Source organism: Leuciscus leuciscus (assembly GCF_965113295.1).
Source record: "Leuciscus leuciscus genome assembly, chromosome: 3".
Lineage (NCBI taxonomy): Eukaryota > Metazoa > Chordata > Actinopteri > Cypriniformes > Leuciscidae > Leuciscus > Leuciscus leuciscus.
The window spans coordinates 38,665,354-38,681,199 of NC_138727.1; the positions used below are offsets into that span (position 1 = coordinate 38,665,354).

The 15,846-nt window shown below is 40.7% G+C and overlaps 1 protein-coding gene across 1 annotated transcript in view; it reads left to right on the forward strand.

The window, feature by feature from the left end:
* fbxo41 (F-box protein 41) overlaps nt 1–15,846 on the forward strand; it is a 64,468-nt gene that overhangs the window by 21,045 nt on the left and 27,577 nt on the right. The window contains exons 3-4 of the mRNA XM_082164845.1: nt 10,252–10,459; nt 13,892–13,965. Of these exons, the coding sequence (XP_082020971.1) occupies nt 10,252–10,459; nt 13,892–13,965 (282 nt within the window). The remainder of the gene's footprint in view (nt 1–10,251; nt 10,460–13,891; nt 13,966–15,846) is intronic.

Consider the following 15,846-nt stretch of genomic DNA (forward strand, 5'->3'; position numbering starts at 1 on the left):
CAAAACAGTTCAAAAATGAGAGCTCGGATCCACCGGTTTTCTTTCTCTGCGTCCAATTTTCTCTCCAGTCTCTGATTCCAGCACGGTCTCTCCACGCCAATAATACTGCAAAAAGACACATTTTTACATTTTACATTTATTCATTTAGCTGACGCTTTTTATCCAAAGCGACTTACAATTGCTATACATGTCAGAGGTCGCACGCCTCTGGAGCAACTAGGGGTTAAGTGTCTTGCTCAGGGACACATTGGTGTCTCACAGTGGATTCGAACCCGGGTCTCTCACACCAAAGGCATGTGTCTTATCCATTGCGCCACCACCACCCCGACACCGCCAGACACAGGTGTTCGTCATTTGCACTTGACCTACTTATGTCCCGCTCGTCTTGTTTCTATCTCTCCCGTTACAGACCGCGCTGAACCACGCCCCCCCCCTCGCCACAAAAAGCATGTCATTAAACGCAACATTTATAAAAATAGAACATCCATGAACATGATTTTTCGATTCCCGTCTGACTGATTTACATCCACGGTGGAGTTGAAAACAACAGTTCCCATCATTCTACGCTCCTTTACATCGTCATCAAGCTACGCCGTTGTTGTTGTTTGGAATGTAGCGCCCTCTAGCGGCAGAAAATGTTGCATATTGTACCTTTAAGGCAGACTGCGGGAGAAATACTAAAATATGTCATGTTGTTTTGGTTATTTAATTGTGCTTGCTTGATTATGCCACTCGTGTTCTCTTTAAACCTATACATATTGCATATCGACCAGGCCAATCAATTGCCGGCATCTGGCCTTTTTTAAATTTGTGTCTGTAAAAATGTCTGTTTAGACAAGTTTTAAAGGGTTAGTTCACCCAAAAAGAAAATTCTGTCATCATTTACTCACCCTCAAGTTGTGTCAAACCTGTATGAATTTCTTTCTTCTGCTGAACACAAAAGAAGATATTTTGAAGTTAACCAAACAGTTGATGGGCCCCATTGACTTCCATAGTATGAAAAAAACTATCCATCAACTGTATGGTTACCGACATTTAAAAAAAAAATATGTTCTTTTAGAGTTGAGATCATATAGAGTTGTCATAACCAATTTGAGGGAGAGTAAATGATGACAGAATTTTCATTTTTGGGTGAACTTTCCCTTTAAGCCGCCTTTCCACTATCTCTGACAAATGACAGATCAGAAGTCATTTATTTCCAATGAAGAGTAGTCATTTGCATATGCTGAATTTTCGGATCTGATTTGAGCTTTGGATACATTGAAATATTTCAACTTTTGCAGCTGGTCCGTCAGTGAATAGTGAAAAACAAAGTGAGAATTACCAATATTTTTCCACTAAAACCTTATTTTTTAACTCTACATAAGTCATTACAAATAATTAATAATTTTACAAATGATTATTTTATAATAGTTAAATAATTATTTATGTTGATAAAAGGCCCGTTCACACCAAGGACGATAACTATTACGATAAATATATAGTTTCTTTTTTTTTTTTTAGAATAGCAGGGTCCACACCACAACTATAAGGATAACAACAACACAAAGAAGCGATATTATTGGAATCACTTTTAGAACTTATTTTGTTCCAGCTGATGAACGATAAAAACAATGACAGCCAATCAGAATCCATCCTTGAGCTTGAGCATTTAAAGCGACAGACAACAAAACTGCTGTGGGCTTCTCATTAACCAACACGATCTCCTATAGTTATATCTTTATGGTTATCGTTCTTGCTGTGAACAGGCCTTTACCCCAGAAAACCTATGTTTTTCTTTCAGACATATTGGTGGTCAACTGTTTTGTATTGATATATTCATACATTTCATTATTAATTCATTTTATCATGGTGAATAAGCAGAGGGTAACTGCTGCTTCCAATTTAAAATCGAAATTAAAATAAATAAAATTCCTAGTATACTTTGGGCTTAAGTGGTCAAGGTTTTGCTTGTTATCATTGAGAAAGACTACTATTTTATTAAAATGCATATGTTTTTTATTTAATTTTTTTTATAAATAGTATATTCTCAGTTATATACATGGACTAAAATCATAAAACGGAAATTTTGATTCCATGGGGCCTTTAATACAAACACACACTGATCACAGTGTTACTTTCCCTTGAGAGGCCAAACACATTATGGGTAGATAAACAGATTTATCAAGCTGACCGAAGAAATTAGGTGCCAGCCCTTTAATTACTGAAAAGTCACTACTGGAGTTGAATATACAATACAGTGTGGGGCAGAGGCAGACATCATGTATACAGATGTGTGTGTGTGGTATAGCATACAGTGAACACACACTGCTCTGCTCAGCCTCCACATTACTGGGCCTGTAATTAGTCTCCTTTACACTGTGTTGATTGACTGTTATTCTCTCTGTTATGTACCTAGTACTCTGTTTGTCTCTGTTCCTACAAACATGATTGACCTATACTACAGTAAGAATACTGCAGGCGTATGAATAGATAGCAGTCGATTAAGAAGTGATTACACAAGATACTGAAAAACGTCTCAGGTTACGACTGTAACCTATGTTCCCTGAGAACAGGGAACGAGACACTACGTCAGAATGACGCTATGGGGAACGCCTCAGGCGTGACAGGTGTCTGAAATAAATATCAACTCACGTCAATCATGTTGACCGGCGACAGCCCGTGAATCATCAGCTTGATTGATTAACGCGCGACCTGGATGTATAAAGGGGAGCCTTGCACACATGACAGCATCCTATCGTCTGAAGGGACTGTTGCAGGCAGGCCCCGAGGCATGGCAGGAAGACGTAGTGTCTCGTTCCCTGTTCTCAGGGAACATAGGTTACAGTCGTAACCTGAGACGTTCCCTTTCGAAAGGGAACTCTACACTACGTCAGAATGACGCTATGGGGAACGATATACCAACGCCACCATGCTAAGGGGAGTGCATGCCCTCAGGTCTGGGCTGTCAGTGACAGCATTCCCTACGGTCATCGCCCAAGCTAAGGGATACCACAGAAAACCTCACAGTTTTAAGGGAAGGTTTACCTGGGCCAGCTCAAAGGCCTAGGACCACAATTCAAACTAGAAAGGGTCCCTTCTAGGGAATGTGGCTAGGGGACCCGAGGGAACCCCAGACAGTCACTATTCAGGGGAACGTGCCACCTGAAATGCCACCAGGCAGGCCTGACCTGGTGTCACTACATAAGACACTACAGTCTGGCCACTTCCTGTCTGTCCGAAGACAGAGCCTCTGGACACTTGCCTTAGAAAGGCATCCAACCCAAGGGACTGCGAAGCAGGCAGTGAACCACTCAGCCCGGATCTCAGAGACGGGACATCCTGGAGAGTATGACTCAGCATAGTGCTTTACAACCCTTGCCAGCGAGGGGAGTTTCTCTACTCGATCCATGGATCTACCCAGTGTTTGTGTTTCAAAACACTGAGGAGGCCTGTGAGGGCCTAAAGGGAGCTTACCTCCAGGAAGGCCTGGTAGGACCTCTAACCTGGCGACCACAACATGGGGGAGCTTGTATTCAATCACAATATGTGGGAGCTTACCTTCAGGAAGGCCGGTGAGGCCTCTGACCTGGCGACCACAGCATGTGGGAGCTCATATCAGGAAGGCCGGTGAGGCCTCTAACCTGGCGACCACAGCATGTGGGAGCTCCTATCAGGAAGGCCGGTGAGGCCTGTAACCTGGGGACCACAACCTGTGGGAGCTTATTTTCAGAAAGGGAATTAAGCGTACAGCGCACAACCCTTACCATAATAAGGATTATAGAAAGTACATGAAAGAAAGTGCATGTACTTAGCCATTCTGAATCCAAGAAGGCCTGATGAGGCCTGTAACCTGGCGACCACAGCATGTGGGAGCTCATACTCGGGAAGGCCGGTGAGGCCTGTAACACGGTGACCACAGTGTGTGGGAGCTCATCAGAGTGTGGAAGTTAGCTAGAGAAAGGCGTCTGTCGTAATATACGTGACGACAGGACGCAATTAGAGTGGGACCCGAGGTGAAAAACCAGGGTCTGAGCCACATAGGAAGGGACCAAAGCGTACAGCGCATGACCCTTACCATAAAATGGATTTTAGAAAGTACACAGGACGTTAGTCGTGTGACTTACCATAAGCATGGGTCTAAGAAAAATAGATGAAGTAAAAGGTGCATGTACTTCATCACTCCATATTCAGGAAGGCCTAGTGAGGCCTATAACCTGACGACCACAGTAAGTGGGAGCTCATTCTCAGGAAGGCCCCTGAGGCCTGTGACCTGACGACCACAGACTGTGGGAGCTCGTATCCAGGAAGGCCGGTGAGGCCTGTAACCTGGCAACCACAGCATGTGGGAACCCATGATCAGGAAGGCCAGATGAGGCCTATAACCTGATGGACACAATGCATGGGAGCTCACATTCAGGAAGGCCTGATGAGGCCTGCAACCTGACATGTGGAAGCTCACAACCAGTGAGGCCTAAACCCTAGCGACCACAATGAGTGGGAGTTCACATTCAGGAAGGCCTGGAGAGGCCTGTAACCTGACATGTGAAAACTCATAACCAGGAAGGCCTTTAGGAAGCCTGAAGCCTGGCGACCACAGTATGTGGGAGCTCATACTCAGGAAGGCCTATGAGGCCTGAAACCTGGTGACCACAGTAAGTGGGAACTCACATTCAAGAAGGCCGGATGAGGCCTATAACCTGACATGAGGAAGCTCATAACTAGGAAGACCTGCGACCACGGTGTGTGGGAGCTCATACTCAGGAAGGCCTGTGAGGCCTAAAACCTGGCGACCACAGTAAGTGGGAGCTTGTTTACAGGAAGGCCGGAGAGGCCTGTAACCTGACAGCCACACAATGTGGGGCTACCTTCAGAAAGGCCTAACAAGGCCTGTAACCACAGAATGTGGGAGATAGCTTAAAAGGGAGGCGTCTGTCGTAAAACATAGTGACAACAAGACGCATTTAGAGTGGGACTCGAGGTGAAGAACCGGAGTCTGAGCCACGTAAAAAAGGGAATGAAGCGGAAGCGCATTACCCTTACCATAAATATGGATTTTAGAAAGTAAACAAAACGAAAGTGCGTGTACTTATGCCAGTCCGAATCCAGGAAGGCCTGGTGAGGCCTCTAACCTGGCGACAACAGCATGTGGGAGCTCGTACCCAGGAAGGCCGGTGAGGCCTGTAACCTGGCAACCACAGCATGTGGGAACCCATGATCAGGAAGGCCAGATGAGGCCTATAACCTGATGGACAATGCGTGGGAGCTCACATTCAGGAAGGCCTGATGAGGCCTGCAACCTGACATGTGGAAGCTCACAACCAGTGAGGCCTAAACCCTAGCGACCACAGTGCGTGGGAGTTCACATTCAGGAAGGCCTGGAGAGGCCTGTAACCTGACATGTGAAAACTCATAACCAGGAAGGCCTTTAGGAAGCCTGAAGCCTGGTGACCACTGAATGTGGGAGCTTAACACTCAGGAAGGCCTGTGAGGCCTGAAACCTGGTGACCACAGTAAGTGGGAACTCACATTCAAGAAGGCCGGATGAGGCCTATAACCTGACATGAGGAAGCTCATAACTAGGAAGACCTGCGACCACGGTGTGTGGGAGCTCATACTCAGGAAGGCCGGGTGAGGCCTGTAACCTGGCGGCCACAGTATGTGGAAGCTCACATTCAGGAAGGCCAGGTGAGGCCTGTAACCAGACATGTAGAAGCCCATCACCAGGAAGGCCTGGCGAGGCCTGTAACCTGGCGACCACCGTGTGTGGGAGCTCATATTCAGGAAGGCCGGTGAGGCCTGTAACCTGGTGACCACAGTATGTGGGAACTCACATTCAGGAAGGCCGGATGAGGCCTGTAACCTGATGACCACAGTATGTGGAAGCTCACATTCAAGAAGGCCGGTGAGGCCTGTAACCTGACATGTGGAAGCTCAGAACCAGGAAGGTCTGGTGAGGCCTATACCCTGGCGACTACAGTATGTGGGAGCTCATATTCAACCACAGTATGTGGGAGCTCATATTCAACCACAGAATGTGGGAGCTCATATTCAACCACAGTATGTGGGAGCTCATATTCAGGAAGGCCTGGTGAGGCCTCTGACCTGATAACCACAGTATGTGGGAGCTCATACTCAAGAAGGCCTAGTGAGGCCTATGACCTGATAACCACAGTATGTGGGGGCTCATATTCAAGAAGGCCTGGTGAGGCCTATAACTTGATAACCACAGTATGTGGGAGCTCATTCAACCACAGTATGTGGGAGCTCATACTCAGGAAGGCCTAGTGAGGCCTATGACCTGATAACCACAGTATGTGGGAGCTCATATTCAAGAAGGCCTGGTGAGGCCTATAACTTGATAACCACAGTATGTGGGAGCTCATTCAACCACAGTAAGTGGGAGCTCATACTCAGGAAGGCCTAGTGAGGCCTATGACCTGATAACCACAGTATGTGGGAGCTCATATTCAAGAAGGCCTGGTGAGGCCTATAACTTGATAACCACAGTATGTGGGAGCTCATTCAACCACAGTATGTGGGAGCTCATACTCAGGAAGGCCTAGTGAGGCCTATGACCTGATAACCACATTATATGGGAGCTATATTCAAGAAGGCCTGGAGAGGCCTATAACTTGATAACCACAGTATGTGGGAGCTCATATTCAGGAAGGCCTAGTGAGGCCTATAACCTGATAACCATAATATGTGGGAGCTCATTCAACCATAGTATGTGGAAGCTCATATTCAGGAAGGCCTAGTGAGGCCTATAACCTGATAACCACATTACTCCTTGACAGTCAATTCCTGGGAGCTCACCTCAGGGAGGCCCAAGCGCTGTCCGGTTGCAAAATGGGGACTGTCTGGTCAAGGAGGCCTGATAAGACCTACTACCTGACCATCGAAGAAATCTTTAGATTTACTCTCTTACCCACAACATTTTGCCCCAGACTCTAAAAAAGGAGACGTGGTCTGAAAAGAAACAGAAATATGTTAATTTCATATTTTACAAAAAGACCAGAATTACACCTGCTCTTTTTGTTCACTGCTCATCATTTTAATTCCTCAATTAAAATGCAGCCAAAAACACTGGATAACGCGATCTGGATGATAGGCTGAATTACTAAATATCTAACTTCTTAAAAGTCAGATAATATTCCATCATTTTAATTCATAGAATTAAATGCAGCCATAATCACCAGACAATACTGTTTTAACATACGTTCTCGTAATCTACACACTGCCCCGGCAAGCGCGAGAAACGAGCCGTTAAAATATATTTGGCTTTCATCCCTCGAGAAGAAAGTCAACAGGTGCGAGGTTGAAACATCCGACAGCGCACAGAATTTTTTTTTTTTTCTCACGCGCGCCGAGATATTTCTTAATGAACACTCAGGAACTGACTGTGAACGCCTCGTACCCAAACAGTATTGTTTCACAGATCGCGCGCACCAAGGGGCTCAGATGCTGAACCCTCCTCCCTCGAGAAAAGGGTCCGACGAGAGCGGAGCATCTTTAAATGAAAAACGCTCACAGTTTGCACAAGAGGCTCTCTCGAGAGCCTCCCGCGCGCTTCAGCGATATTCTCAAAACAGACAAACAGTCCCTGAAGACGAAAAGATGTTGTCATGTGTGCAAGGCTCCCCTTTATACATCCAGGTCGCGCGTTAATCAATCAAGCTGATGATTCACGGGCTGTCGCCGGTCAACATGATTGACGTGAGTTGATATTTATTTCAGACACCTGTCACGCCTGAGGCGTTCCCCATAGCGTCATTCTGACGTAGTGTAGAGTTCCCTTTCGAAAGGGAACTGTAGTTTGCCTGTTTTGAATTGGAACAGTACAGCCAAAAACATGAAAATGTATTCTCCCCTAGGATAGGTAATTTTAAACTGATGTGACTTCTGTGTAACACAAAAGGAGATAAAAAACAAAAATAAAAAAAAATGTTATTTTTCCATGAAGTTAAAATAAATGGGGACTGAAGCCTTCATGCTTCAAAAAGGCAACATAAAAATGATCCGCATGACTTGAAATCTATTCCAAGCAGTTATTTTGTTAGTGTTATTAATATACTATTACCCACAAACTTACAGAGGACTGCTATTATTGTATTTATTAATATTTCAAGTCAGATTTTAATTTCATATTTTCCGTTTTTAGTTTAAGTTTTTCTTTTAGTTTAAGTTTTAGCCATTTCATGTGCTTTTTCTCATTTTAATATAGCTTTAATTTATTTTTATTTCAGTTTTTCTAATTTTAGTACAACTCAAACATATTTATTTAAATTATTTGCAGACGGTACATTTCTAATTTTTTTTAATTTTTTTTAATTTTTTTTATATATTTGATTATATTTCAGCTGTATTTTAATTTCCGAAAATGAATTTTAGTAGTTTATTAGTTTTAATTAGCATAATAACACTGATTCCAACTCAATTTAGTTATCTTGTTCAAAGCATTAGATCATCTATTAAAGGTGCAGTAAGCTTTTTCTGATAAACACTGTTGATATTTGAAATCACCAAAACTAACACACCCATATACCCATCTTGATAGCTCCGCCCACAAATTCACAAACACAAACCGACACCTCCCCTCTAATGAGTGTATACGCCCCTTACTTCTGATTGGCTACTGGTGTGTTTTGGTGCTTTGGTCAGATCAACTTTCAGCAGCGTTTCTCAGAAGTCGCTTACTGCACCTTTAATAAATCCTTACAACCTTGTCAATGTTTAAAACAATAAGAAGGAAAGAACATATATCAATTCTGCTCTTTTATTTTCTTTCACTGTGCCTTTTTGTCCCTGATTTTTTCACTACTGATCATGACATAAGTCTTGATTTGCTATGATTAATTGTTGCACTAGAGAAACTAATGTGATGTACACCAGATCCATGAATTATAAAAAGGCTGCACTGCAGACTACAGTCTGTCTGACATGATAATTGAATAGAGCCTGATCTTTATCATTGTTATTTACTTAAAAGATCATTTGAGATTACACAATTACATAAATGGCAGCGAGATCACATTTACGCACATTCATTTTCCTGCTTTATAAAATGGCGCTTTTAATTTTTGTGGATAATTAAAGCTTCTTTCTTGAGCGCAGGAACTGTTGCATATTCACTTTGTCCTGTGACGTAAGTTGTTTGCAACCTATGTTGATGAAATACTCAAGATGTCGGTATCTCAAAATATGATTTTGTTGGCGTATGAATATGAAAAGTCCAACTGTGTGAGAATCTGCTAAGAGTGTGAGAGAAGCTTAGAATAGCTGAGGTGATGGTGTCGACAGAGGCGCAAGCCAGTGTTTATGTGTACAGAGACATTTCCTACACAGAGATAACAGTTGTCGTGCTTTCATTGGCTGTACGCACACTCCAGGGATTTGCAGAATTCTGGAGGAGATAAACAAGTATGAGAAAAGGGACAAATGAGAGGGAGAAGGTGGTATCAGATTCCCCTTTCCCATTTGCCAAGGTGTGACCGCTCTAAATTTAGATGGTCTGTAGTCCTTTAAAGAGGACCTGTTGTGCATTTTTACATTTGCAACTTTCTATAGTGTGTAATGTGTGTAATGTTGCTGTTTGGCATTAAAAAGGTCTGCAAAGTTACAAAGCACAAAGTCACTCCAAAGGGAGTTATTCTCTATGTCAGTAAGCACTGTTTCTGAACTTCCTAAACGCCTCGATTGTAGTCTTGAGTTTTCTTCTGGGAACGTACACGTCACAATATCCCTCATTTAAATAATTATTGCCCAAGACATATGCAAAAAAGGGAGTGAGGCCTGGTTGAGTTGGGTTAGTAGTTATGGTAAGGGGCGTGGTATTTCCGGATCCGGAACACACTTGAATCGACTGACCAATCACAACACACTGGTCCAGCCGACCAATCAGAGCACATTGCGCTTTTCGGAAGGAGGGGCTTCATGTGTTACTAACAAACTGGAAAGAGAGGGGCTGCAACAATGTAAAATGTGTCAAAATTTTAGTTTTTTGAACATTCAAGCATGAAAACCTATTCTAGTAGACTCTAAAAACAAAATTAAGACTCTGTAAAAGAGCATAATATGAATATATAAAGGAAACGCTGTTGGTAGGGGTCCATAAGGTCATATATACACCACACTAAACCACCATATATTTAGAGTTACAGACTCAATACTCCTTAATGCATTGATCAAACTGACAAGCTATCACTAAATTCTCTAATAGTAACTCTCACAAATTTCTTTCTCCTTTCCATTCATTTCTTCCTCACTCAGAGAGGTGTCCCAGATCGATCAGTTCCTGCAGGAAACAGCTGCGCGTGAAGCCAATGCTAAACTGCGTCTTCAGCAGTTCATCGAGGAGCTGTTGGACCGGGCCGACCGTGCTGAGAAACAGCTCCAGATTATCAGTAGCTGTGCCACCACCCCCAACGGCAGCCTGGGACACTGCAGTCTGCAGGGATCCAAACATAATGGACGACAGGTACGGTAACTGAGAGAAAGAGACAAAAGAAAACTTGACATTTGAACATTCAGAGATTCAGAGATTACACCTGTATTTGTAGTCATTTATGCATATTTTAATGTGACTGGGCTTTTTATCAATGAAAAATCCATAATTTTGAATCGCTAGCTGTTTTGATATCTACATAGAATAACCATTCAATTTGATCCTAAAAAGCTGTTAAAAATGCAAATCAATATATTGATTGCAAAGTGTGGATTTTGTGGTCATGAATGTCAGTGTGATGCAACTATAGGAACTACATTTGAAAAGGTATAAAATATTTTCTCTTAAACATAGTAAGCCGCCTATGGAGGCACCATTTTAAGACATCATAGGTGAAAAAAGGAGAGACAACTATCTTTATAAGTATATGTGCCCAAGGTGCAATCCTGGAGAGTAATACAGTCATTGGGTTTTCACATTTACCTTCACATTTGATGACGAATTACATGTGAATTATTTAATTATTGTACAAATACAAAGCTTAAATTAAATAAGTATGAAATTGGCTTGAAATTTAGAAGTCGTTCGCATATTTTTTAAAGTACTTTTATTGATAAAGTTAAGTTATTAAGTTGATCGAAAGTAACAGATTGACTTCTACAATTTTCACCAAAACGTCCATTCTAATTAAGTTTCTATTCATCAAAAAATACTGGGAAAATATGTATTATGGTTTTCACAAAATTATTAAACAGAACAACTGTTTTCAACATTGATAATAATAAGAAATGTTTCTTGAGCACCAAATCAGCATATTAAAATGATTTCTGAAGGTCATGTGACTGAAGGCTGGAGTAATTCAGCTTCAGCCATCGCAGGAATAATTTTTTATTTTTTTTTGCAATATATTAAAATAGAAAAGTGTCATTTAAATTGTAATAATATTTCACAATATTACTGATTTTACTTCAAATAAATTCAGCCTTGGTGATAAAAAAGGCTAATTTAAAAAACATTAAAAAGTACCGACACCAAACTTGAATGGTGGTTTATACTGTATGTGTAGAAAGATTTGCAAGAGTCAAAAAGATTATGTAATCAGCCAAATATGTTAGCCTATTAGCATTATTAGCTATAAGTGAATACACAAAAAAAAAAAAAAAAAAAAAGTAAGCCCTTTTTTTAAGATTAAGGCTTTATAAAATCTGATTTAGTGAAGGAAGACTTTTTCTTGTGGACACAGCGACAATTATCACCACATCCAGAAAAACACTGTCCGTGTTCCCACTTTAGAGCCTGGGCATGCTGAGACATATATTTTAGAGAATTATGCATGATCTTCTTTATAACAGGTTGAGGGTAGGCAGTGAAAATTGCATGAAAGTGCTTTGTCATGGTTGTAATTCTGTCTGAAATTTTCTGTGAGATAAATAAATCTTAATGCAACACTCAGGAAATGTTTCTTACTAAATGCTCATCAATGCTAACCTTTGGTCGGTGAAGCTCCAGAGAATCTTTTACAGTATTGAAAAATTGTATATACTGTATGCCAGTGTTGTGCAAAATTCAATGTGTGTATGTGTGCACGCCACAGTTACTCACACCACCATTTTTAGGCTTGTTATTGACTGTGAATGGCACATTCAGGCAACACCCTAACATGAGCACCCTGCTCTGACATCATTGGGGACCCCTTCGTCACCATGGAAACAGCAATCTACATTTGTCATTCACTCATATTGTATGTACAGCACTGTTGACTCAGCTTGAGTTCACACACAGCCTGTGTTCCCAAATGCCAGCCACAGCCTTCCAGTCTCCTACTATCTGGAGAGGAAGTACTCTCAGTGATGTCAGAAGAAGGGAACAGTGTTTCAGGAGCATGCATGCTGTGATTCAGGACATTTGGCCTAAATTAGAGCATAGATATGAACTGTGCAGGGTTATGACAACAGGAAAAAGCCAGAAAGAAAGCAAGCAAGCAAGACATTTCTTGTTCTCATCTCAAGCATTTCCCACAATCCCAGCCAGCCTTTTTTGCTGTGCATTGCTAGTGAAATCAATAGTGCTGCTTTTCCTTTCTGTCCCATTTCTGCGGGCAGTGTGCCCAGTGTGTGTTTGTGAATGTTTGTGTGGCCTGTCAGCACTATGGCACCTTGCTTGGCCCATATTTCCTCTGGTGTATCACCTAACCAGCTAGAGCAGTTATTTAAAGGCACAGTTTTCCTATTTCCTGCAAGAGATTGGTGAGTCTAATACCTACGTCTGATGAATGAAAGTCATTAGTAGTTGATCAATATGTTTTGTTTTTCCTAAAACACCTGAAGTATTATTTTCAGAATTTTACAGGAAAATCAATGTAGGCCAGGCTGTTTTCACTCATAGCACCATAACAACAAGAAAAATAACCATATTTCACTGCTTTTTGAGATCCTACAATTGTGAATGAGCCCTTAAATGCAATTGTTATTGAATGTTGGTAACACTTTACAATAACGTCCATTAGTTAACATTAATTAACTACCTTAGTTAACATGAACTAAGAATGAACAATACTTCAGCATTTATTCATCTTAGTTAATATTAATTTCAACATTTATTAATATGTTAATAAAATCAGAGGTTGTATTTGTTAACATTAGTTAATGCACTGTGAACTAACATGAACAAACAATAAACAGCTGCATTTTTATTAACTACAATTAACAAAGAATGAATAAATACTGTAACAAATGTTTTGCTCATTGGTGTTAATGAACCTTTTTGAAAAGTGTTACCAAAATGTTTAATTTACATAGAATGGCTGAAATTAAATAAACACTGTTTTAGACTATATTTTCTCTAAAAATTAGAAAGCAAGAAATGTGCATTACCCTTTGACAAGGCTTTCAGTGGATTTGTTAAACTGACACAATCGATCAGGTGAGCATGATTGTCAGGAAACGGTTTGGTGTAATTTCACCAATTATTTGGCCTGGTTGAGTCTTTCAGCAAGGCACAAAACCGCAGGTTGCACCAGGGGGATTGCCCATGTAATTAGTGTACGGCAAGCCAATTTGCATAAAAATAGCTAAATGACTAATCAGTGATGCTAAGAAAACTGCTGCTATTTTGTACTCAGAGAGTTTTGAAACATATTATCAGTGTTGACCCAGACTAAACCTAGTCCTCATAAAGCATGAATATTGACGCTAAAGCATGTTAGTGGTAACCTCAATCCTCAAACCTACAAAGTGGTAACGGTCAATAAAGTTCTGACGTAAATATGACATGTTTTTCCCATGTACTGTATCTCTCTGAGGAATCTCTCTTAGTTTTCTACCCTAAACTTCTCTATCTGCTTTGCTTCTATTTATATTTACCTGCTGATGTTGAGCTGCAGTATCTCAGATGTGTTCAGTGAAATTTTGAAGCATCTTTCTCTCTCACACACTCTCAATTGATTTCTCACTCTTTCTCTCATAGAGAAATTCCAGTATCTCTGGGCCATCCAGGGGAATGTACCAAGTGTCCGATCGACGTTCCTCCCCCAGCACTGCGTAAGTCTCGGGACAGCAGAATTTTGCCTTCACAATGACTTCACAAATATATTAATGTTTTCTCATCAGGCAAATTTTCTTACAGTTATTATTTATTTTTATACTTGTATATCAATGTGTTTATAATTTAAAAATAGCACTAACTTTAAAATGTAAAATAAATAATATAATTAAATCATTTTTGTGTATTAATTAATTTGCATATTATGCAATTCATTTAATTAAAAATATTATGCAAACACTAGTCATTTGATTTTTTTTGGTCAGGTTCTATATAGTCCTAGAAAACAATGTAATACTTCACAATAGTGTCAAAGTAGTGGTGTTTTATTCCTGAATTAATTAGTGTTTTTCAACAAATCGGTTGAATGACTGATTCAGTGACTCACTCGTAAAGACAGTCACCTTGTTGCCAAAATGTCTGTTTTATTTACCTTATTTTTAATGTAAGGGCACTTTGTAACTTGAACTTGTCGAGGCTTCCGATCTCATCCACTTCTAGTTATTTTAGCTGTACAAAAATGGTCCATTATGCTGCTTTGCTTTCTTTTCTTGTATTGCCATACATTGTGTTGTATTCATATCTTGTATTCAAATCTCTATTTTTGGATTCAAATTCGAGATATTTACCTATAGTGACTAATTAAACAGATTTTGCACACGTTCACAGAAAATAGCTTACTTCTGCGTTGCAAAATAAGGTGCTAAATAAAGTGTAGTTTTACTTGAAACTTTGAAGTATGAGATCTAAGATTTGGCACCAGCCATTTTGCAGATATATCTTATGTTCGGCAGGGCAGCAAGTTTATGTCTTTTATCTGCTGTGAGCCATGGGTATGTTGGAGTCAGCCTGGTTTGGGATGTGTCTTGGGAAAATCACTAGATTGTTGCATTTGCCTCAGGGTTAAACCAGTCTGTAATCTCTCAGCCATGCAGAAGATATGCGAAAAGAGCTGTGTGTGGAAAACTAAAATGCCTTAAAGGACAAGGCTGAAAACAACCAGTACCAAAGGCTCTAGAAGGATAGCGGTGGGTGAAAACATTAGTTTAAACTCTGCTTCCTTGGATAGTCTTGTTTTTTGTGTTGTATTGAAAGCATGTAAGTGTCAGGTCAGGTTTTGCCTACAGAGTAGAGACCAAATATCCCCGCAATAGTGAAACCTAAAACTTTAAGGGATAGATCACCAAAAAAATGACATGAAACTAACTAAACATAATTAGATTTTTTTTTTTATATATAAATTAAATCATGTTTTAATGGAAATTTATGAATGTATTATTATAATTTTTTTGTGAGGGTTCATGTTCAGGCATACGAACTTATCAAGAAACACGGCGAGAACAACCACTAAAATAGACAATAACGGACAAAGAACAACTGAAACTGAGGACTATATATACACAGAAACACTAGGGACTAAACAAGATAATTAACAAGACACAGGTGAGACACATGAGGGCAAATCAAAAACCATGGCAACAGAAGAGCATGAAACAAAGAAAACACTGGAAACTGAACTGAGAACATTGCTCAAAGTCCAAACAAGAGGTGCGTTCATTCTGAACTGTAATGAGTCTTCACATGCTTATAGAACTTGTAGTTACAACGTGTAAACTAAATCATTTTCTGAGAGCTACAGCTTGTATCACCTGACCACTGCAGATTTAAGGTATGTTCGACTTGAAGCGGCGCTGTGCAGTATGACATCAGGGCCGGCTTTGCCGACAGGCGACACAGGCGGCTGCCTGGGGCGCCATCTGCTGGACGGGGTGCAAAATTGCAGAATAAAAAATAAATAATTAAATGTATGTATCGTATTATGAAAGCTGCGCACACGCTGTACACTTTTACTGTGCACTGTCCACACACTGCTTGTATTT